At 39.2% G+C, this 26,257-nt stretch overlaps 1 protein-coding gene across 4 annotated transcripts in view; it reads left to right on the top strand.

Annotated features, from left to right (window-relative positions):
* Positions 1 to 25,921, top strand: part of LOC109928285 (GDP-mannose 4,6 dehydratase-like) — a 180,481-nt gene extending 154,560 nt beyond the window's left edge. For all 4 annotated transcript variants that reach the window (XM_048618489.1, XM_048618462.1, XM_048618479.1 and 1 more), the window contains exons 4-5: positions 24,962 to 25,030; positions 25,469 to 25,921. In XM_048618489.1, the coding sequence (XP_048474446.1) occupies positions 24,962 to 25,030; positions 25,469 to 25,531 (132 nt within the window). In that variant the 3' untranslated portion in view covers positions 25,532 to 25,921. The remainder of the gene's footprint in view (positions 1 to 24,961; positions 25,031 to 25,468) is intronic.
* The last annotated feature ends 336 nt before the right edge of the window (positions 25,922 to 26,257 follow it).

Raw genomic sequence — 26,257 nt, 5'->3', positions numbered from 1 at the left:
AGCACTGCCTTAACATGTTTGGTTTATTTTTGTACCTTTGCATGATTTTTGAATAACCTATTCACATGGAAATCTAAGTTTCTTTTGACATCCACTTGTAACTTTTCACCATTTAGAAAGTATTCTGATCAATCCCGTTTAGATAAGATGACCTCCCATTTGCCTATATTCCATGTTCATTTGCTAGATCTTCCATATTCACTTAATCTATTACAACAACAACTTGTAATTATTATTGTGCCTTTAATATCATGAAACATTCTTTACACCTAGAAGGGCAGGGCGGCAGATACTTTGAAACATTATGACCTGAAAGTTTTCCTGCAAGCCGAATGTCATCATGATTCTTTTTAAATTTGTGTATGTAATGCAGGTATCGCAGCCCAGGTCAGCATTTATTGCCCATTTCTAATTGCCTAGAAGGCATTTAAGACTCAAGCACATTGCTGTTACTCTGAAAGTAACACATAGACCAGATCAGGTGAGGAAAGCAGATTAGTGAACCAGGTGGCTTTTTACAACAATGGAACAATCAACAAACGTGGTTACCATTAGGCTGGTTTTTATTCCAGATTGTAATTGACTTTCACCATTTACCTAGTGGAATTTGAACTCAGGCTGATTAGTAGTTCAGGGACATTATGCCACTATCTCTCCTTTCTATTGTAGCTTCTTCACTGACATTGTGTCAAAATCCTGGAACTCCCTATACAACAACACGGATTATGTATATACACCACATGGACTGCAGCTGTTGAAGAAAGCAGCTCATCATCACTTTCTTAAGAGCATTTAGATATGGACAATAAGCTCTGGCCTTGCCAGCAACACACATCTTCTGTGAATACATCTAAAAATCAGCACATTATAAAACAAAGTGTGACACCAAGCAACACAAGGAAATATTAGGTCAGATGACCAAAAGCATGGCCAAAGAGCAACATTTTATAAAGTGTCTTAAAGGAAGAAAATGAGGGAGAGAGATGGAGAGCTGAAGGGAGGGAGTTCCAGACTGTTTGGGCCTAAGCAGATATGAAGATATGGTCATAGTGAGCAGTTCTGACTGGGAACGTGCAAGAGGCCACAATGAGACGAGCACAGATATTTGTTACTATCTCTGTAATTTTTAGCTTCTGTCTATACTACTGAAGGGTCTTGTGGCGCAGTGGGTAGGGTCCCTGCCTCTTAGTCAGATGCTCTGGGTTTGAGTCTCCCCAGTGACTTGATAGCCAAGGAAGGTATATTTATATCATAGACCAAACAGGCTAATTATCAACTTTCCAACACACCCCATTGGCAAGTAGTGTATCTCTTCTGCCAAGAAAGAGCCATGTGATGAAGAGAAAGTTGGAGGTTCTACCAACATTGCCCATAGCTCCAGAATACAACATATATGTTGCCACTGTAACTTTGACTCCCTTGTGTGATCTGTAACACACCACCACCACCAGCTATACTGTTTATGCTGTCCATCATTGTCATCCTTCTGGAATAAGAGAGAGGCAGGTATGGTGGAAGATAAATGTTGGCAGGTGAGGTGGGTGTCTCCAGTGACTGAGTAGGCAACACAGTAGGCATATAGGATTTGTTTGTCAGGATTTGGGGTGAGAGAGCGCACATAGGAAGATAAGACCATAAGATGAAGCAATAGAATAGGCCATCGCCCCATTAAGTCCACTCTGGTGGTCAATAAGATCATGGCCAATCTGATAATCCACAACTCCACTTTATTGCCTTATCCCCATAACCCATGATTCACCTACTGATCAAAAATCTGCCTCTCTCATCTTTGAATACACTTGTCACCACACTGAGAAAATTCCTCCTAATTTCTGCATTAAATGGGTGAACCCTCATTCTAAGAGTATGTCCTATGCCCTTAGACTGTCTCACAACAGGAAACAACATTTCCACATCAATCCTGTCAAATCCCCTGTGAATCTTAAATGTTTCAGTAAAGTCACCTCTCATTCTTTTAAACTCCAATGGATACAAGCCCAACCTACTCAAGCTCTCCTCGTATGAAAATCCATCCATACTCAGATCAACCAAGTGAACTTTCTCTAAATTGCCTCCAATGCCAGTATACCTATCCTTTGATAAGGACACCAAAATATTCACAGTATTCTAGCTGTTATGCCTTGTATAGTGTTAGCAAGAATTTTCTACTTTTATTTTGATGTAGAAATGTTATAAATTTCTGCCTGTATTAAATAGCTTAACACAAACTTACTTTGTTGGGAGTCTGGGACCTCACGGAAGAACACTGCACCTATTCACAAGAACTATTGTGCAATTGGTAAAATCAGCAGCATGGTTTCTAACAGAGATCGTTATTGGTCTATGAAATCATTTAATTCGATAATTATTTTGGAAGTTAACAGAACAAATTACATCATTTTAATTGGGGCTAACCTCAATTCTCTCCCTCTGTGATCTCCATTTAAATTTAGTTCATGCTGAAATGGGATGAAAGTTTCCTTCCTTTACTGATTGTAAGGGCGGTATGGGAAGTGAATCATTATTTGTCACAAACCACAGCATAAAAATGCCCTTAGTTTGACATTTAATGGGAAATGGAAAACTTGCACCACTGCAAAGGTGGTTGATTCCCCAATCTGAAATGAAAGCATATTGTTTGGATAAAAGCAAAATACTGCTGGAAATACTGCTGATGCTGGAAATCTGAAATTATAACATGAAGTGCTGGTAAAACTCAGCAGGTCTGGCCACATCCGTGGAGAGAATAGGACTTGAACTCTTTACACTGAACACAAGTGTATAGAAGTTGGTGGAGGAAGTTTGATGGCCAGTCTCCAGACTCTGAGCCATATCAGGCTGTGGGCATGCTAAATTAGTGCATATTTAGGGAGTTCAACGTCAGTGAGTGGACATCTTCCCCTCTGGAACTATCAGCCAATCTTCCGACAGTGCAACCAGTTCAAGGATGAAGGCCCAATGGAGTCCTGGACCCAGGTGAATAAGGGCATTGGGCTACGAGGGTTTAATGAATTTCAAAGTTTCTAAATGGTTGATAGGTAAGGAAAGAAGGAGCCATTTTCTTCTGTGGGGAATTGGGGGTTACGCCTGATGCACAAAGGGACCCTCCAAAGATGATAACCCCCTTCTTTTTCACACTTTAAAAAAAAACACTGCCATTGGTTGCACATTTCATGACATGAACAGAATAATATTGAGGTCAGTTGACATTTAACAAGCTCATGTGACCCCTAATTATTTACGTGCATCTGGTGGGCAATTTCAGCACCCATCTATAATAGGGATGAGCTGGAGGGTGGGTTACAAGGTGATCACCTGGCACCTGTCCTATATATGTAATGCCTGCTGAATATGCATCCTGCTGGCAATATATTATCCAGCCTTCCATTTCTGGCTCCACAGTTGCTGCCAGAATTGTTGAGTATTTGCTGCAGTTACTGTTTTTACAATACATTTTTAGAACAGAGTAGACTGAGGTTGTCCTTTTGGCTGTAGATAACTATTGGTATATAGTTCTTAACAATGAATTGGTTAAACTCCAAATGGAAGAAAAACTGCACCCTGACCACATCTGAAGATGATCTGAAAGTGAACAGTTTCGGTTTCTGACCTCTTTCAATCATACTGATGTTGCATTGGGAACTGAGAAGTTATTAATGCAAGTTATCTGTTCTAGAGAGAAAAAGAGACAATTTGGTTAACTGTCACCCTTACTTTAGTGTTGAATAAACTTTTTAAATAATACCATATAGTACAAAAGTAAAAGGCTTTACGCTAAAACATACCATTAGTTAATTCACAGTTAAGAAAAGACTTGGCCAGTTTTGGGCACTCTGGAAAGGATATCAAGATCAGACAGAGGAATCAGAACCAATTTGTTACGATAAAGTTTGTTCAGTATGAAAATAAATTAAGTAAGTACTTTGCAGAACTAGAACAGATAAATTTAAGAGTGATACAGCAGAAATCCTCAAAATATTGAAGGATAGATAGGGACAAACTATTTCCACTGGATCTCCAACTATCTAGACTCCATTTTCTCCCCCTTGGTCCAGGAACTCCCTACCTATGTCCGTGACACCACCCACGCCCTCCACCTCCTCCAGAACTTCCAATTCCCCGGTCCCCAACACCTCATCTTTACCATGGACGTCCAGTCCCTCTACACCTGCATTCCCCATGCAGATGGCCTTAAGGCCCTCTGCTTCTTCCTGTCCCACAGGCCCGACCAGTCCCCCTCCACTGATACCCTCATCCGCTTAGCCGAACTCGTCCTCACACTCAACAACTTCTCTTTCAATTCCTCCCACTTCCTACAGACAAAGGGGGTAGCCATGGGTACCCGCATGGGCCCAAGCTATGCCTGCCTCTTTGTAGGTTACATGGAACAATCCCTCTTCCGTACCTACACCGGCCCTAAACCCCACCTTTTCCTCCGTTACATTGACGACTGTATCGGCGCCGCCTCGTGCTCCCACGAGGAACTCGAACAGTTCATCCACTTCACTAACACCTTCCACCCCAACCTTAAGTTTACCTGGACCATCTCTAACACCTCTCTCCCCTTCCTGGACCTCTCTGTCTCCATATCGGGCAACCACCTAGAAACCGATATTCATTTCAAGCCCACCGACTCCCATAGCTACCTAGAATACTCCTCCTCCCACCCACCTTCCTGCAAAAATGCTATCCCCTATTCCCAATTCCTTCGCCTCCGCCGCATCTGCTCCCAGGATGAGGCATTCCACTCCCGTACATCTCAGTTGTCCTCGTTTTTCAAGGACCGTAACTTCCCCCCTCGGTGGTTGAGAACGCCCTCAACCGTGTCTCCCACATCTCCCGCAACTCATCCCTCACACCCCGTCCACGCAATAAGAACCAAAAAAGAATCCCCCTCGTCCTCACGTACCACCCCACCAACCTCTGGATCCAACGCATCATCCTCCGACACTTCCGCCATCTGCAATCCGACCCCACCACCAAAGACATCTTTCCCTCCCCACCCTTATCTGCTTTCCGGAGGGACAACTCTCTCTGTGAGTCCCTTGTCCACTCCATACTCCCCTCCAGCTCCACCACACCCGGCACTTTTCCCTGCAACCGCAGGAAGTGCTACACCTGCCCCCACACCTCCTCCCTCACCCCCATCCCAGGCCCCAAGAAGACTTTCCACATCAAGCAGATGTTCATCTGCACATCTGCCAATGTGGTATACTGCATCCGCTGTACCCGGTGTGGCTTCCTCTACATCGGGGAAACCAAGCGGAGGCTCCGGGACCGCTTTGCAGAACACCTACACTCGGTTCGCAATAAACAACTGCACCTCCCAGTTGCGAACCATTTCAACTCCCCCTCCCATTCCTCAGACGACATGTCCATCCTGGGCCTCCTGCAGTGCCACAACGATGCCACCCGAAGGTTGCAGGAACAGCAACTCATATTCCGCTTGGGAGCCCTGCAGCCCAATGGTATCAATGTGGATTTCACAAGTTTCAAAATCTCCCCTCCCCCTACCGCATCCCAAAACCAGTCCAGCTCGTCCCTGCCTCCCTAACCTGTTCTTCCTCCCACCTATCCCCTTGTCCCACCTCAAGCCGCACCTCCATCTCCTACCGACCAACCTCATCCCGCCCCCTTGACCTGTCCATCCTCCCTGGACTGACCTATCCCCTTCCTAACTTCCCACCAACACTCACCTTACTGGCTCCATCCCCGCCTCTTCGACCTGTTTGTTTCCTCTCCACCTATCCTCTCCTCTATCCCTCTTCTATCCTCCTCCCACTCTCTCCCTATTTATTTCAGAATCCCCTTCCCCTCCCCCTTTTCTGATGAAGGGTCTAGGCCCGAAACATCAGCCTCTCTGCTCCTATGATGCTGCTTGGCCTGCTTTGTTCATCCAGCCCTGCACCTTGTTGTCTCTATTTCCACTGGCCAATGGGTTCGTAGCTAAAAAGAATAAACTTAAGACCACTGTCAAAAAGATGAGGAGGTTAGAAGATTTTCTTCAACAGAGATATGATAGGACATACCATAACCAGTGGTGGAAGCAACAATGACCCATAATTATGACGCACCTTTAACATAGACCAATATCCCAAGGCATTTCATAGAGGCGTAGTCAGACAGAAATGGATGCTGAGATCAAAAAGAACATATTAGGAAGTATGATGAGAAGTGGTGGATTTTAAAAAAAATAGGTAACAGTTTTGAAAAGGAGAGTGGTTAAGTACATTTTTTAAATTAAAAATGTAAAAAATGGATGACGTGTCAGAAAAATGGAAACTACTGTATAAAACTTTCAGTGTAAGTGATCCCCTTCTGTTATAGTTCCAGAATTTTATGTCTGCTACATCTGACATGACAGTGATAGTTTCTGATCCTGGATGCCAATGCTAACACTGACACCTTGATGGAGAGCACAAACTGACAAAAATATTTTTTAACCTTCTTGATTGAAAGCTTAACTAAATTGCACTGAAGCACCAGTGTTAATTTTCATGTTAATCCTTTAATAGTGACAATTAGCACTGCTTGTGAAAAGTAATTGATAAACTAATTATTTTTAGGTTTCAGTCGAATGCATTATTACCTTGAAGTAGAGCTTAAGGAATGAAGTGTCTAAATATAAGGAATAAGATATCATGAAAATCAACATGATAGCATGATAGGATTGCAGCCTTGGACAGCAGGCTACCACAGTGTGCCAAAAGTGCACACCAAAAACAATAGCACAAAATTCTTGAGGCAAAAGTTTGAATAACATTTGTAATCTAACTTTTTTTTTCAGACTTGGGCAATTAGTTTGATGGATGTATATTTCCGTTCACATATCTGTTTCAACTTAGTCTGAATGTTACAATATTTGTGGCATTAATGCATAGTGGCAACAGATATAGTCAATGGCGTAATGCCAACAGATATAAGTAAACCTCAGTTTTCTAAATGTTTGCGCAATACTGTCCATATGTGTATATTTTTCCTCTTCTACGTTTCTTCCCTCCTCTCCTGAAGGCACTGATTCTTGCTGGTGTATGGCTCTATAGACATCCGTTGCCCTCCAGTACCTTAGCCAAGTATGTAAGAGTCTAGACATTGAGTGCCGGCAGGCTATTTGACTCCAGAACATCACAGCTGAGAACGCTTCTATTCTCACCCGAAGTCTCTGCAGCATGATGCAATGTTCTAACAGTTCCAAAACACTGCACCTCAGAGTGGCAAGGTGGAATTCCAAACCCACAATTTCCCACAGTGAAATTTTCTTCTTGACTGTGCATGCCAAGCAAAGTTGATCACCCTGGGATGCTTTTGTGCAGCAAGGTATTAACTAAAGTAACATTTAACTGATCTCAAGTCTGGATGGGCAATAATAAATTTGAAAAGAACCAAACTTTGGCTGACAAAGAAACTATGAATTAGGAATATTAAAAAAAGCAAGTTTAATGCATGCATTAGGACTATTTAACTCACTAATATTGATTCCTATTGATTTTACACTGTGCTAGTGTCACCACATTGTGATACTAGTGATAACAGCAATCCCACTGTTAAATCATCAGATTCACTTAAGCCAGCAGCTGGTAAAATGCCATTGACTCCCAACTCACATGCCATAGGAAGGAGCAGCCAGTGGCACTAGAATAACACTCAGGACGTTTTTTATTATGTGAATGCTCCACTACACATTATACAAATTAAATGAGCACAACCATCAGAAATTCTTGATATGACAGTCTCACAAATTCTAATATTGTACCATTAAATTGGTTAACAAGACAAGTCAGGGAGCATCAGAAGCATTATTTCCACTACAATGTCTTCTTTTAATTAACTACTGTCCCTGACCTTCATAGTGAACCATAGATAGATCTTTTGCATTGAGCTTCTGTTTTTGAATGTTTTGGATTGTTTCTTTATGCTTTGAGTTATTTTATTTGCTGCCTTACTTTTTTGTCTATTTACTCAATCAACCTTAGTAGATGCTCAGCTCATTACTATGCAACATGCTTTTTTTTAAGCTGTTAAGATTCTTGTTTGTGTTTGGAATTCATCAATTCCAATATTAGGAATTCAACTGAATCATGATAACAATTTCCCAATGGATCTTTTACTGTCATTCTGCTATTTTTATTAATTAACCCTACCTCATCACACAATACTAGATCTAACATCGTTTTATCCCCAGTTAGTTCCACTCGTACTGCTCCAAGAAATTGTCACAACACCATTCTATGAACTCATCTTCTAGACCACTTTTACCAATTTGATTGTTCCAATCAAATTAAAGGCTCCCCACAACATTTTCTTTCTACTTGTATCGAATGTGGGCATCACTAGCCAGACCAACATTTATTTGCCATCCCTAATTACCTGGAGAAGATGTTGATGAGCTGCCTTCTTGATTCACACAGTCCTTGAGGTATAGGACACCTACAATATTGTTAGGAAGTAAGTTCCAGGATTTTGACCCAGTGGTATTGAAGGACTGATGTTATGGTTCCAGGGGCACAGGTTTGGAAAGCACTGTCAAAAGAGGCTTGGTGAGTTAATAGAGTCAGTGAGCTATGTGGTACATACTGCTACTACTGTCAAATGGTGGTGATGGAACTGAATGTTGAAACTAGTCTGTGAGCTAATCAAGTGGATAGCTTTGTCTTGGATGGTGTGGAACCTCTTTAGTGTTGTTGGCACTTCATTTGTCGAGGCAAGAACAGAGTATTCATTCAGACTCTTGACTTGTGCCTTAAGGATGGTAGGCAGGCACTGGGAAGGCAAGAAATGAGATAAGTGACGGTAATGTCATTGAATACCAAGAGGCAATGGTTCGATTCTGTCTCGTTAGAAATGGTCATTGCTCGGAATGCGTGTGATGAGAATGTTACCTGCTACTTATTATGTTGCCTTTGTTATGATCTCCAATAATTTCTTGTTTGATGTTTCATACAGTAGCTAACTGCTATCAATGGACCTATAGACTTTTCTTATCAGTGTTTTATGATCCTTTCTATTACTAATCTTCATTTGTACTGATTCTATTTCCTTACTTTCTGAGCCAAGATCCTGACTCTCTCATAACTTTGGACAGCCTTTATCATCAGGGCTACCATACTACTTTTGACATTCTGCCTGTCCTTTCAAAATTCCAGTTCCCTGGAAAATTTATTTTCCAACCTTTTTCACCTTGTAAACATAGAGCTGCATATTAAAAAGTGAGGTTAAGTCACCATAATTGTAGGGCTGCTCTCTCATTAGAGACAAATAACTGGTGGTGGTTTAATCTGAGGATCACTACATCTCAGTGAGGGGAGTGGTTGAGAAGAAGAGTCCTTCGTGTTAACTGTAGACAGTGTATCCACACTGTGGTTGTCACTCTGCATTGCAATCCAGGCATGCAGCCAACTGAGTTGCTGCATGTTATGTGCCTCCATTGGGAGCAGTCATGTAAAATAGGACAAATGCCTAGGTCACTATCTAGCCACCCACCTGTGAGATTCCCCCCACCATCCACACCCACAATACGGAGGGTACGCTGTAACTGAAATCAATACTGCACCACCATGTGTAAGTAAATAATTGAAGGTCAAGTGAGCTTGTTAAAAGCTATATTGATCCCAGCAAAAGTGGGCCCGCCATTTTTTAAATGATTTTTCAAATGTCAGGCAGGATTGGGGTATGATCTTTAGATGATTTCCTTTGCCCTTCTATTTGCCTATACTTCAACCCCACCTTCTCTAAGCCCAATACCCTCCCCAAACTCCTGACATGCCGCAGTCCATGGCTCTCTTTTGTGTGCACTTGCCAGCCCCGAGCTCTACCACTGGCAGGTCTGTTTGGGCTACCACCAATCAGAATGCCCAGCTGCTTCAGAGGGGAAGGGCCTCCTCAAAACCACGTCTGTTAATGCCACTTCTAGCATTTTATTCCTACAGAGCAGGTATTTTCTTCGCTGGTTAGTCTCTGACTTTTTAGTTTAGGAGGTGCGGTGTGGGGTGTTCAAGAAGTCCAGAATCCCACTGCAATTTTCTTCTATCAATAAATTCTTTGCCTCTTTCTATTCCACTTTTCTATTCCATCAATATTATCATTGGATTTATAAACCTCCCTTGACTTTTTCTCCCTCTGTTAAGTTAAGGCCATTTTTCCAACTCTGCGTATTTGCCTATGCACTGTTACATGTGCACACTCTGTCCCTTCCTATCACATTCTGGTTACCATTATCTGCATCATAGGAACATGAAACATAGAACTTAGGCCAGACTACCCCAAAAGCATGCTTCAACATTCACTAAACTCATTGGCTGATCTGGTTGTGGTATCAACTCCACTTTCCTGTTTCTGTTATGCCAGGCTTTTTAACTAGCTTGCAGTTCTAAAGTTTGTTAGAATCTGATTGTTAATTTGAATTAAACCTTTAGAAAAACCTGAACCATATAGTCCACCAGTGCCAAATCACCACGTTAACATATGCTCCTCATTGCATTTAGTCTTTATCTCGTTATGTGTTTCCAGTCTCAATGGAGACAAGGCAGGGTAATATGAAACAAATTGGATAGATCTTTCAAAGAACTGGGGCAAGTACGATGGTCTGAGTGGTCCCCTCTATGCTGTATACATCTCTGAATCTTTGATAACCAAGAAATCAGATTTCACCTTACTCATATAGTGAACATCCTATCCCTGTTGTACTCCTAACGACCTTGTCACTGGTGTTCCTCCTAATAAACTTCAACCCTTTTGCTGTCCGTACTTCAGTAGTGCTGTTTGCTTTTCTTTGGTCCTTATTCAATTCATATTCACATTCACTCCCTTCTGTACCATGTATTTTCTAAGCACAATGGACATATTAATTGATTTAGGAAAGAATTTAATCATAGTTGATGCTTTTACGCTATTACGTGATTTAAAAGAAAACACATGAAGAAGATTAAATATAATTTTGCACAAGTAACCATATTTTAAGCAAAAGAAGGGATCAAAAAAAATGATAATTGAGTATAAAAGTAAACGGAAGATTACAAGTCAAATATAAGAGGAGAAGAAAGAAATTTACAAAATGTAAATTGGCACCAGGAGCATACGAAGTACAAATAATGATGGAATAGCACAGTAGATTAAATCTAATAGTCTGTTAATGTTTTTGCCCAGGATCAACATCATGGATGATCAACTAACTTTGTTTAATTCCCTTGGCAGTCTTTGCGACTTTAATAGATTTCAGAATCTTCCGGAAAGAAAGTCTTGCCCGTAGCATATTTATAAATCAGGTTTCAAGGAATTATCTTTAATATCCTTCAATTTTACACCAGCGGTTTCTTTCAATTGAAGTAAAAGGATTTCACGGGAGAGTTAGCTCAGAAAAGTTAGTGAACTCATTATGCCATGAAATTAAAGCAATGTATATTTGTTTATTCCAGTGTCAATTTGTCTATCTCTAACAGTAGTATCAAAGCACATTATCACATCAGAAATCAGGAACATGGGTAGGCCATTTGGACCCACCAGTTGGTTCTGATATTACATTTAGAGATAACTGTGGAACACCACTTGTCACAGTCTGTCAATCAGAGAGTATATCCTCTATCCCTGCTCCCTCTGTTTTACCATCCAAACAATTTACTAACATATATCACAAGGTGACTTCAAATCCTACATCCTTTCATTTTAAGTAAAAATATCTTGTGTGAATCCTTATTGAAATAACTCTACTGAGGCTAGTGTCCAGTAAGACATAGGAGCAGAAATTAGGCCATTCGGCCCATTGCGTCTGCTCCGCCATTCAATCATGGCTGATAAGTTTTTCAGCCCCATTCTCCCGCTTTCTCCCTGGACCTTTGATCCCCTTAACAGTCAAGAACCTATCTTAAATATACTCAACGACCTGGCCTCTACCACCCTCTGAGGCAATGGATTCCACAGATTCAGCACTGTCTGGCTGAAGACGTTTCTTCATATCTCCATTCTAAACGGCCTTTCCTTTATTCTGAGGCTGTGCCCTCAGGTCCTAGTCTCTCCTGCCAATGGAAACATCTTCCCAGCGTCCACTCTGTCCAGGCTGTTCAGTATTTTGTAAGTTTCAATTAGATTGCCCCTCATCCTTCTAAACTCATATGTTAAGCCTTTCATTCCTGGGATCGTTCTCATAAACAATTCTCCTTTATTTACACATGCATAGTATTTGACACTGGTTTGGCTTCATCAGAGCCAGCTCCGAGTGAGCAGAATCTCTCATGCTCCTGTTTATATCTGTCTGCCAGGGCTCCCTGATTGGACCAGGTTAGCAGCCCCATTCACGGAACACATATTCTATGAGATCCACCTGGCTGACCTTGTTACAATCACCACAATTATCAAATCATTTTTATAGACAACGGCTATACATTACCCTATCCACCATGCTAGAGACCTCCTTTACGAAATTTAGCTACAATCAGATTTATTATTTACAAATTTAGGCTTTCTGTCCTTGATTGGCTAGTACTTGTCCAAATGCTGAACTCAGTTTCTGATGATAGATTGCAATAATTTCACCTGCAATTGATGCAAAACTGACAGGTCAGCAGTTGTCTAACCTCACCTTCCTTCTCTTCATAAATAATTAAATAAAATTTACAAATATTCAAATTCCAAAACACAATTCACAAATTCAGAGAGCTCTGAAAAATTATAATTAATGCTCCTGCAATTTCCTCATTTATTTATTATCAATAGCATACAGCATAATTTCAACTTAGTAACATGTTTGCTATAAATATTGCTTAGAATAATTTCTCTGTTGTTCAACATAGTGGTTCTTCCAAACCATTATACCACATGGTTTTGTTACGCTCTTTAAGCATTTTATTTCAAAATCTGCGGAAAAGGTGATTTTAAAAGGAAAAAGAAATGAATCCTGATCATTTTAGTAGTTTAATCTTTTCTTTTAAAAGAGGATTTCATGATATTAGAGAACTAAGTGTTTTGCTGGATATCTCAACTATTCAATCAGACCAACTTCCTACTGTAAAATGCTGAACTAAACCAATTTATTCCCAGAGTGAGAGAACATGCCCAGAGGGCACAAAATAATCATCAAATACATGGGTGGCCCAGCAAACGAAGTTGGTGGGAGTTGTGCTGTTTCTGTTGTTCTCCATGCCCTGGGTCCAGGGACAAGCACTGACCAGAGGTAACTTTCTTCCCACAGGTGAGTGGGAAGACTTAATGGATGGTGGGTAAATTCATCCTCGAGGTTGTGTTAAACAACTTTAGCAGCCAATTTATTGAGCAAAAGATCCTTGAATTTGATCTTCTGTCTGACTTTTTTTATCACTAGTGGAAAGTGGGGCAGGGGAAAGGGAGAACAGAAAATGTTTTGTTGGTAGTTTAAGGATCATGCATAGATGAGCAGAAACGCAGTTAACGCAGTATTCTGTGTTGTTTCAGGCTTGTTAATTTCTACTTTGTAACTAAGCAACGCTGAAGACCAGAATGAGACAGAGACTCAATTTATCATTGTCTATATAAGAAAAGCCTGTACATTTTTATTTCCAGGTAGTTTTAATAAGGTAATAAAATAAAGAAAGTCCCATCACAGCATGAAATTTATTTAAAATTATTTATTTCCTTGGAGCTTTGCATCATTAATAAGTCTGAATTTTATGAAGTATCTGCAACAAAACAATTCCTTCTTTGGGTTTCTGATCACATTTTATGTGTTTTATTTATTGAGTAGTTTACAACATCCATTAGTGAGAAGGTCCTTTTGTTTTCCATTGCAGTAATTTGCTTTTAATATGCCATGCTTGAAGGAAAGAACAGTTAGTGTTTTGTGGAACGCATTTTGCCACAATCTCTTGTTTTACTGCTTGAGAGGAGAGGGAATCCACAGGTGGAAATGATTTGTCGATCTGGCACTTGAACTGACAAAACCTGACCCCTGACCTGTATCATGTACCTGTATTAGTGTAGGCCTGTTAATACTTGTATCCTGTTCATTGCCAGCATCTGCTTTCCTTTGTAATATACAAAACAATGTAACTTCAACTATTACACTGTGTGTAAGACAGGAAGTTTTTATTTGTGTGCACAGCACTTGCAGGCAGATGTCATTAAATCAGATTAATTTTATTATCTCTATGTATCCAAGATGGGTTTCTGAAAGGTATTGACATTTCAAGTGCAGTAGTTAAGGCCAACAGTTGCACTTTCGCTCAAGTCGGTCTTGGCACAGTTGCCAGGCTAATAATTTACAGAGGACATCATGAGTAAACTCTCCTGTGGGTCTATGGTGTTCACAAATTTGCACTTCCAGTCAAATTTACTCTTTATCAATCAGGCACAAGATCTCTAGTGTCCTTAAATTGGCTGCAGTTGTGATCAGTCAACTCAACATGGACCTTTGATAAACTTGGAAACTTTTTGTTCTGTGGGGCTTAAACCTAATGAGATCCTAAAGCAGAATCAATCCTTAATGAACATACACCATAGACAGATGATGTTTCATTCCTGCCTGACTTCCTTCTAGAGTTAAGATTGCCTTCTGGCTGTCTGATGAGATGGTTGACTTTAGTATTGAGTTTTTACCAGTGGTAGAGTTTAATAGCACACCATGAGGGACTTTTTCCATTAATCTTGATTGGTTGTTGAAATACACTTGCACAAGTTTACAGTAACAGTGTCAGAAGTTGGACCTTGATACGGAAAGCTTTCGCTGAAGTAAATCTGATTATTTTCCACATGATTTTCCTGAAAGGATGTTATGATTTTCTAGATGTATGTTGGCTGGTGATAAATGAGGCTTTTATATGATGTAATGTGAAAGGTTGGTGCCTTGACTTCCTCCTTTGTGGAGCTTAGTTAAGAGAGCTCTCTGAGCGGGATTAGCAGACTCCTAAGTTTTACTTTTACTCAGTACATATTCATTGCATGGCTTCTGACAATCTGTTGCCAAGTTAAGATGCGACTGTGAAACCTGTGTTTAATAGGATTCCTTCAGCTACTCCATATGATGAAGCAAAAGCAGTATTGTCTGGCATAACAGGCTCCTGTGTAATTGGCATTCTTTCGAAGTCCATATCCCAGTATCCCTTGTTTTGTCCTGTTTGTGGTTTATCTCCTTTGTCAGTGCGCTTGTCAAAGCCGGCGCTGACTGACTTCATTTCCCCAAAGTGGAGCTCAAGCATTGTTTGGGCACTGGCGGCATTCTGTCAGCCCCCCTGATGGACAATACCACTGATTTGCAACTTCCTGAGCAGACCAGACAGTTAACTGTGTATTTCCACACACCTCCACCCCCACCCCCCCAATCTCTTATCACCCTTGCTCATTAAACAGGCTCTGTTTTCTAGGTCAGTTTGTGCTTATATAAAGGCATAGAGTGAAATGAGTTTTTTTTGTGAGGTGGGATCCTTGTTTAGACTTGATGAAATGTGAGATTATGATACTGATAAGATAAGAATGCTGAAGTAAACTTAACTATGAAACTAGAGGGAAGGAAATTAGTCCTTGATCTGAAATGAGTCACACTGGTTTGTGACTGGCTTGTAGAAAATGCAGAGCTTTATTTTGTTCAGAGCTATTTATGGGTCAATATTATAAAAACCTTAATATTCTAAAGCAGAATTTAAGCCCTGGCCCCACCGTGTTGAACGTGCCCACTCATGCCATGCTGATATAGATTTCTCTCACAATCCAAAAAAAAATACATACCAGCATTCCTTCATTCCCTTGGTGCCTGGTTTATTCCACTACTCTGCCCCCATATGAAAGGAAGAAATTCAAACACAAATGCCACTTGTGACTCTTATCACAGAATTCCTGAACCACTACTGGTGAGATACACATTTTTTTTAATATATAAATTTGCAATTTGGTCATGCTCCTTTGGCAAATGCCTATTAGTGGCATGTCTGTGTTTGTAAATTTTGACTCACACCCTGATGATCAGTTAGTCCAGCCTTGTGGCTATTGATTTCTTTTCACTAGTCACAGAAATAAAGTATTCAGTCCTTATCTGTTTGCTGTATTACTGAATTTGTTTTCAAGACATTCCGCCCACACAGGCATTTTGGTTTGCTATTGCTAATGAATTATTTTGATGCTACTTCAGATTTTACTCACGTGAATGACCATTCCATAAAATGCAATCAAAGACTTGGTGTATTATTATAAAGTTAGGTGTAAACATTTAAGATAACTTCACCAAAATCTTGAAGTTAATGAACAACCATTATGATGTAAATACATGACCAGATCACAGATGACAGTAATCTACTCAAAGGTAGACAGGGAAGCGAAGAAGGCGTTTGGTATGTTTGCCTTTATTGGGGGTCAGTGCGTTAAGTATAGGAGCCAGAATGTCATGTTGCGGCTGTACAGGACATTGGTCAGGCTACTTTTGGAATACTATGTCCAGTTCTGGTCTCCTTTCTTTGGGAAAAATGTTGCCAAACTTGAAAGGGTTCAGAAAAAGATTCACAAGGATGTGTTGCCAAGGTTGGAGGGTTTGAGCTATAGGAAGAGGCTGAATAGGCTGGTGCTATTTTCCCTGCAGCAACAGAGGGTGAGGGGTGATCTTTTAGAGGTTTTTAAAATCATGAGGGGCATGGATAGGGTGAATAGTCAAGGTCTTTTTCCCAGGGTTGGGGAGTCCAAAACTAGAGATCATACGTTGAAGGTGAGAGGGGAAAGATTTAAAAAGGACCTAAGGGCAACTTTTTTCACACAGAGCGAAGTGCGTGAATGGAATGAGCTGCCAGACGAAGTGGTGGAAGCTGGTACCATTACAACATTTAAAAGGCATCTGGATAGGTATATGAATAAGAAAGGTTTAAAGGGATATGGGCCAAATGCTGGTAAATGGGACTATATTAATTTAGGATATTTAGTTGGCATGGACGAGTTGGACCAAAGGATCTGTTTCCATGCTGTACGTCTCTACAACTCCATGACTCAGTGACAAGCATCTGCAGTATTTTATCATTTTTAAATTTAGAAGTTGATGCGAGCATTCCTGGGAATTTAAATTATTTTAAAAGTTTAGAATCAACATCAAAAAGACCAAAACTCTTTTGCATACAGCTGCTCTTTTAATATTGAAATCACTGCCACAGGCTGTAACTAGTGAGAAAACAGATCAGAGCAAATGTCACCATACATTCCACATGCATTTTTGATGAGTTTAATCTGAGTATTAAACTGTAGTGTAACACAAAAAATCTTTCAGCTTTTCAATAATTTTATCAAAATATATAAACTGTCAATTCAATGTTTGAAATTGCTACTTTAATGTAGAATATAATCTGTGAACAGTTCTTTATAGAGTTAACTAAATAAACATTCTTAAAAATCCTCTTTGTCTTTTTTGCTTCTATCCTTTTGGGGTCCTCTCCTGCAGTCCACCTCTGCTCTGCAATGGTCCAGGCTGAGGGGTAGGCAGAGGAACCTTTACAAGACGATTAACTGGTAAACTCTTGAACCAGCTACCAGACGTCAACAATATCTTCTGGGGAGAGGTTGTCCCATCTTGATGTGTCATTGTGACAATGTTGCTATGAGGTTGTAAAGTTCAAATTTGTGTTATTGTATGCTAATAGCTTTGTCATCTTAAATATTTATATATTAGAAATGTAACTGATATCTTTATATGTTTAAAAGACTGTCCATTATTTCAGCTATTTCACTGGGTATCTACATTGCATTTTGTGTAATATTTGCATAGTTACTTTCTCCTGTGATTTATTATATTTCCCTGTGGAAATAATTGCATCTGAAATAATAAGTAGTCATGGTCTAGGTATTTTTCAAAGGTCTTAGAGATTTGTGATGCATAATATTCATTGTTGCACACTTTTATAAATTAAATGAGTTTTCTCAGCACATATTAGTGCATTACATGTTCGGGGTATTCACGCAAATGCAAACAGCAACATCATCTTTTGAGTTCTTATGCTGAAATGATAGCACTAGGCAGAGTTGTCATTGATTAATTGTGGTTTATTAAATTATTAATTTCTGAATGCTCTGAAGCTGTGGCCAGTTGAAATATTATGACTTCAGAAATAGCAGATTGAATGTGTCTTAGAGCCAATCGAACATTGAGACACGTATGAAAAATGGCTCTGACCTTACAATTAGAAGCTAGTCATTGAAGCAGCATACCCTGAAAGATATATTACAGAGAGTCATGAAGCACTAAAATATGCAGAAATCATTCCAGAAGTTTTAACATCCAATGATGGTCACCCTGCATCTGGAACTCTCGAAAAACATTTTAAAAAGCTAAGTTAAAGTCGCAAACTTTGGAGCATGTGCAAGTTAATCTTGAGCAGTCTTGCAAAACTGTTGACTGCAAGTTGATAACCCATTTTGCAATTGATGCCAAAGGAAAAGAAAATTGAGCTGAGTGTAAAACAGGCTACCATTTAGTGATTACTTATTTTGTGCTGATGTTCAAGCCAAATTTATATGTTATGGTTTGCCACCTTTTGTGTCACACATCATTTGTAGCGTATTGCGCCAAACAAAGTGCAATTTAACATTAAAAGCTACTTAACCATTTTTCATTTTGTACATGGTCACAGTTTTTTTCTCTATCCCTCCACTTAAGCTATTTACTCCTTAATAGGGTTATGGTTCCACAGACATTGACCACCTTCTTGCACATTTCCCAAGTGATCTTAACGCATGTGTGAATGTAAGCTAGTTACTTGACCACACAGAGCATCGCAATGGATGTGCTTGTTTGATGTTCTCATGTGCTCACTGTCTGTAAGTTCAATAATTGGCAGTAAGAATCAGGAATGTTAGTTTCTTGCTAGTTAAAATGGGAGCACTGAATTTAATTAGAAGCATCCTTACCAAGAATCCATCTGTGATCAACATAGCTACAGGAGTAAATCTGGGATATGCCTATTCAACATGACTCGTGCTTTATTCAAATCTACTGAGTCAATACAAGGAATGCAATTTAGTTTTGAACTGATAAAAATGCCTTTATACTCCATCTGCTCCTTTATAAATTCACATATTGGCAATTTTAGATGAAGTGGAAGTTACTTGTATGCATTTAAGAACACATGTAATTATGTCTCCAGTTAGAGTGCAATGAATATAATTTTACACACATATCAAAAATGGTACTGGTATTGAATCAGTATTGAACCGGTATATTCAGATCAAAATTCGGTCTTAATAAAAATTTGTCTAAAGCCAAAAGTAAAATGTGGATTTCCAGTACTGAATTGTCACCAATTCACTGGTGCTTAGGCAGTGTTCTCACTCATTCACCATTGTGAGCTACATGTAATACACTTACTTCTTCAACATGTACCACAGAAAAAAATACTTTAAATATACAAAAGATTTAGTGTTATCTTGCCTGGAATAATTACTAAGCTTGTGTTATGAGGTAGTTGAAATTAAAACCTGGTGCACTCTTGAATTAATCTTTTGGGATGAATTTTTCCAGCAACCAGTTTAGCGCTGCCCATTTTTCCAATATGCATTCTTGGCCTTCACACTGCAAACTTACTTTTCACTCATTTCTAAAATCAGGAATCCTGGCTAGCAATAGAAAACCATTGTTATCATAGGGCAGGATGCTCTAGAGTTCACCCATTCCCAATATTTTGCTATTCAAAATGAGTACGTTAAATATGGCCAACCTTTTAAAAACATAACATTTGCTTATCATCAGTCTGCTAAAAGTAAAACCTTGGAACAGTTTGTCCCAGAGCATATAAAAGCAAAATGCTGCAAATGTTAGAAATCTGAAATAAAAATAGAAAGTGATGAGGAAACCCAGCATATCTGGCAGTATTTGTAGAGCGAGAAACAGAATTAATGTTTCGAGTCTAGAATGATTTTTCTTTAGAACTCAGAACTCTATAACTACTACAGTTCTGATGAGGAGACATATGGACTCAAAATGGTAATTCTGTTTCTCTCTTCATGGATATTGCCAGACCTGCTGATGTTCTCCAGCACTTTTGCTTTTACTTATCCCAGAGCATGGCTGGTTTTCTGCCAGTTTCAACAGTTGAAGTAATAGCAGTCATGACAACAACAAATTTATTGAATTTTTGCTACTCTGGCTGCACCAAGATTTGCATTTATATAGCATTTATCACAACTTCAAGACGTCACAGAGCCCTTTACAACCATTGAAGTTTTTTTTTCAATTGTAGGCAAAGTTGTAGTGGATTACTACCAGTAGAGGACAATAGTGGTACCAGTGATAAACTCCACTGTCTTTCTACTATGCAATCAAATCTTGCATCTCTTTTTGTGTCAATTTAGCACTCTCATACTATCAAGATCAATAACTCCTTTTTCCCTAACTATGTCAACAAGTACTGCTTAAATAAAAGGACAATGTCCAGTTTTCAATTATAGGTGTTTAAATTATTTGCTAATTTAGTATTAGCTCAGTTCTATTTTATTATATTAGCTGCATTGCTAATTTTGAATTAATGGAAAATTCAAATTAAAATGCATATAAATATGATTCAGACATCATTAAACATGTGGAATCTAATAAGTGAACAAAAATTTAAAAAATTGTGGAATGATATTTTTGGCAATTCTATTTTTAAGGAATTAATTAATAGATGAGCTTGTTTTCATACTTTCATAATTACAAGATCTAATTTTTCAAAGTGATGTAAAATTTGGAATTCTGGCTAAGTCTTCACAAGCCATTGAGGCGACAGGCAGCTGCAGTGGTACCACTTAAATGCCACTGACCAGAAAAATCTACAAGTTATTCTGACACACTGCAGGATGTAAACTGTATATAGTGAAGGAAATATATGACAACACTCTGTTAAGAAATTAAAAAACAATTTGGAAATAAAGGAGTGAGTTGGGACTATGGTCGTAGAATGATTAGTGGTGAAAGTGAGGTTAGTACACTGTTTCATGTACTTAAGTTTAAAAAAAAGGTACTTAAATAAGCACTTAGCCTTTAGAAAATTTAGTTACTATGCATTTTAACCAAAGTTTCCAACAAAGTGCTTCTTCGTCAAAGAGTCCAGTATTCTGAAAAGACAGCCAATCTGTGTGTGGAACTACCAAATGCACTGTGGAGCAGTTGTACTTAGCCAAATATAAAATCACAGTCCAAAGAACTTGGAGATATTTGTCAGGTAGTCATGTTTGCACACTGAGTGATTGTTGTTTGGTGCTTTGATAAGATCTTAAGCGAAAAAATCTTTTTTCACTCCACTGCCTTTCCTGTTTCTGTGCTTATTCTCCAATTTAAGTGGCTGGATTAAATGCTTTTCCCAACAGTGCCTGATTCTGACAGTAAGTAATCCCAAGTACATGACAACAGGTGGAGGACCTTAAAGCAAATTTCTGCTTCCTTGCAATTCATGCACAACTGTCCTTTTAGCAATGCTTTACAAAAATTAACAGATCAGTTCAGAATCAATAATTAAAATACGTCATCAAAAGTCACTTTGTCATCTTCCTGCTTTTGTGCTGAAATTTTTGTGAAATTTAAAATAGAAGTTAAGATTTTTATCGAGCGATTTTAAAATGCATATATATCTCCTACAGAAGGAGTGTGAATGCATGCAGACTTAACCAGAAAAATTAACATTGCATCCGAATGAAATGTGTTCTTGTAATTGGGCTGTGAAAATCACAATCCCATTTCTTCTAAGTTGTGCAGCTGCTTTTGGCAAAATTGATTTCTTCTGTGGGCTTTTCACACTCCATGTGTGTGATTCCTTACACTAGAAAAGATAGAAAATATTATTATCTTGTTCTCTACAGCTAAACAGACTTCTTGAAAATCGTCAACTAACAGGGATTATCACTGAGATGATTGTGCTGTCACACATTTGGTTTTCAATTAAGATAATTAAAGTAGCATGTTATTTGACAAGTGCACATCTCTATTTTTAAAAAAGCACAGGAATGGATTCCAAATAAGCTAATTTGCTCAGTGAAGAAAAATCAATCAACTTTCATGGCAATAGAAGAAGAACATAATATATTTCAGTTGCCAATTATTTTAACATTGTAGAGTAATGCTTTGAATGACTATAAATGTATCCTAATATATGTCACATCACCCTGTATTAAACAGCTCCCACAGTTGGAAACACTACAAGAATAACCAATTACACAACTTTAACTACAGTTGAATTAGTTAACAGGTATCTTGGAGGACTATTGTCTTTTAAAATATAATTTTGTCAGTGCTTTGAAACATTGTTCTCATGTCTTCATTGCCATCACAATGTTTAATGTTAAACAAGGTCCTGATGAAGAAAATAGGTTCAAATGCCATTCATTCAATACCTTGAATCTGTTACAATATATGTAATGGCTAATCTATGCCTGAGCAATTACTCACTCTTTATCTGTATTCATTATTATCCTTACTTAACAGAAATGTATTGGTTTCCAGACTTAAAATTTTCAATTGTCTTAACATTAACTGTGCCTTGAGGGAATGAGTTCCAGATACCCACCACTCTTTGCATGAAGATTCTTTGCTTTTTGATTTCACTGTAGTATGACATAGCTCTAATTTTAAGATTGTGCTCTCCTGTTGTTGCATCGCTCCAATAGAGGAAAGTGTTCTGTACCTATACTATCTTAAAAAAGACTTGCATTTATATAGTGCCTTTCATAACCTCAGGATGTCCAGGGCTCTGCCAGTGAAGTGCAGTCACTGTTATAGTCTAGAAAATGCAACAGATAGTGTGTGCATGGGAAGATCATACAAATAGCCGTGTGATAATAGCCAGATAATTTGTCTTTGTGATGTTGTCTGAGGGATAATTATTACTGAGGACAGAAGGGATAAATACCCTGGTGTTTCTCAAAATGGTGCTGCCAGACCTTGCATCCACCTGTGAGGGCAAACAGAACCCTGGTTTAACCAAGCACCAAAAAAGAATGTAGATCACTCCCTCATTATTAAAGTGTCAGCCAAGATATTTATGCTTGAATCTCCAGAGTGGGACTTGAACTCTCAACCTTGTGCCCCAAATGCCAGAAAACTCCTCACTGAGCCACAGCTGATCCCTTGATAATTTTCAAAACTCATTAAATCAACAGCCCCTCCAATCTTCTATACTCAAGGGAATAAAAATGCAAATAAAAGCAGTGTAGTGTTTGGGAATCTGAAATATAAACAAAGTGCTGGAGAAACTCACTAGGTCCTGAACATCTATGCAGAGAAAAACGGTTAACATTTCAATTGCATAACTACTCTTCTTCAGGAGTAGTTTATGCAACTAGTCCTCATAATTGCTGGTTATCTAGTTATTCAGCACTGTATTGATCCCAAGTCTAGTACATCCATTCTGATGTTCAGTATCCTGAAGTATAAGACCAGAAAACTTCAGAGCAGATGTAGGCTGTTTTGCCCACTGAGTCCACTTGCCATTTGTTGAGATCATGGCCAATTTGATATCTCCAACTCCACTTTCCTGCCTATCCCCATTCATTTCCTTAATAAATAAAACAAAAAAGAATCTGACTCCTTTCAGTCAGAATTGAAGCAGTGGCCTAAGGCTGAATAACCAAAACTGAAGCATCACTTCTGCCTCTTTGTATCATATCCTCTTTGAGGTGAGGTACAATATACCGTTGTCTTTTTTGTATCTGTGAACTAGATGTAATTCATTGATACTCTGAAGTGACCATTTCATAAACTGAAAACTGAAGCCAAGACAACCTGTCAGAAACATGCCAAAGCAATCATGTACTTTGGACTTGAATAACAGATGAGTTCGGTTAAGATGGACCTGCCAAGTTATTGGTTATTGTGCTGTTTGGAATCAGTTGTCTCAATGATAAACAGTGTTCAACATGAATGTAATGTTCCATTGGATTCTCCTGCCAACAACAACCAGCTAGTGCTGATTCTGATGTGAGGTAGCCTAGGGGCAATGTTGTAAAAAAAATTTGGTGGCGAAGTGAATCGATACTGGATGAAAAAGAAGGAACGAAAGTGTTAAGAATTCAGATCAGGAGCCGAGAAATTCGCCGGATTTGATTTAATTGTCCTTCGATGGTTTTTGTCTCCGAATACATTTGTTCAAAAAATACACTACGTTTTGCAAATAGTGGCGCCTTTGGCAAACACAGGACTAAAAACACAGCGGTGAAAATCAGTTGACATTTTTGAAGAGCCCTTTTAACCTCCAGTATTATTGTGGCCCGAATTAAGAGTGTATTATTTAGTTAAAACATCAAATTCAACTTGAAAGGAAAATACAGACGTAATTTTAATTAAATGCATCCAGTATTCTGTAGCTACCTTGTTTATTGGTATAAATACAACAGAATCCGTTGGGGATTTTTTTTCGGGCAAGTTCAAGGTTAGCGTTGAGTGAACGGCAGTAAATGTGGAGTTTGTGTGTGGGGATAAGTCGGTTGGAAATGCGTGGTTCAGTTCTTTTAAAAGGGTAGTGTTAAAAACAAAGTTATTGTTGGCGCTGTATAATTTTGTTTTTTTTATAAAGTGGCATAGGGCACTTTTTCGCAGATTTGAATTGTCAAGCAGTTTTTTTTAATTCAATCTCAAATATTTGGGAGCAAGTAACTGAGACGGTCTCTGAAATTGAGAACACCAATGAAATGCCAAGCGGTGTTTAAGGTAGCAGCAATTCTATTCAGTGCCGGGGAGAGAGAGAGATGATCTAATTTAATAAACAGTCTTTCGGGCGCCTTAACCTCTTCGGCCAAATAAAGGCGACAAATTCGACCGTCTCCGTCAGTTTGAACGCCAGCGGGAACTCAGTCAGGGTGGTACCTGTCAGCAACTCGACCCCAACCTTACCCCTGACCTTAAACCTGCCACATCCCAGAGAGACTCTTCACTGCCGCGGGGCTCGATTACCCGAGCGCCTTGTGGAGGTTTTAGCTAAAGGAGCGGTAATAATCTATAAAAATGCAAACACTGTTAAACACAGTAGTGTAGTGTCGTTTGACGTTGACCCTGTGATTCATCTTTCTCCAGGATTTTCTGCAAGGAGACAGCAGCAAAGCGCTGCAGAAATTGGGATGGAAGCCAAAAGTTGCATTTGACGTAAGTGGCTTTTATTTGGGGGGGGGCGTTGCAAATATTGAGGAAGTGAATTTGAAAGTTCTCAATTTTCCTGCACCCCAATAGCTGGGTTGTGTTTTTCTTTGAATACAGTTGTGTGGTGTCTGAATACCCCAGATAGGCCCCGTATCTCGCTGTTAAATTCTGTATTGCAACGACTTAACGACTGATTTAATTGAACGCTCTCCCCTAAACTCCGTGACAGAAATAAATAAACGCTGTGGATCTGTACTTTTGGGTTAAAATAGTAGATTCTGTTTCTTTTTTCTCTCACTTTCTTTCGCCACTGTTAAATTTTTCACATTCTTTTTTTCACTGTTTGGGTGTGTGAAGTTCACGCACTTCCCAATGTTAGCTCACTGTGTCTTTCTAACGCGGGTGATTCGGTGGCTGAGCTGATGCTGCTGTGCTTGTGTGCAGGAACTGGTCAGGGAGATGGTAGCGGCTGATATTGAGCTGATGAAGACTAATCCAAACGCCTGAGGCCGGATACCATTCCACACACACGCCAGAGCCGCAAGATTTCTTCATGAAACACTGGGTGCAATGCAATAATGAAAAAGGAACAATCCACAAAGGACCAAGGGAATATGATTCACATAAAAAACGATGTTTTAAAAACAAAAGGTGTTAAGTGATGTGATCTTACAACACAACTCAAACGACATAAATGATTGGTGATATGGGACTAGCTGATGGGAATAATGTTAAATGATGGAAGTGATTTTTTTTAACCCGCCTTTAATATTGTAGACGGGAGAGGGGCAACGGTTTTGTACTTTTCTGTCTTGAATAAGGTTCTGTCTTAAACCTGACGTGTTACTGAAAGTAATTCTGCCTATTAAAACACGTAGGTGCGGGGTTTTAACAGTTCAAGGATTCTGTTTTTTCTTTTGAGTTGTGTTTGCCTGTATTATATTAAGTAATCATCCGTTTCTCTGCGGTAGGTATCGTGACTTTTTTTTACACACACACAATAGAGTTGCTTTTTCCCTCTCTTGTAATTTCAAACAGCAGCCCTTGCACTTCTATAATCGTCGTCTGACTTTAAAGAGAAGGGCTCGCACATAGTGTAGAGTGCCGCACATAGTGTAGAGTGCAGAACCCCAGCTTGTTCAAGACCGAGACAAAAATCCTTGGAAACTCTGACGAAATTCATTTGGACGTAAGTCGGAACAGTTTCAGGCTAGGGAGTGCAGTCTAGTTTTG

The sequence above is a fragment of the Rhincodon typus genome, chromosome 2 (genome assembly GCF_021869965.1).
Source record: "Rhincodon typus isolate 14 chromosome 2, sRhiTyp1.1, whole genome shotgun sequence".
Lineage (NCBI taxonomy): Eukaryota > Metazoa > Chordata > Chondrichthyes > Orectolobiformes > Rhincodontidae > Rhincodon > Rhincodon typus.
This window is presented reverse-complemented; position numbering and strand designations above follow the sequence as displayed.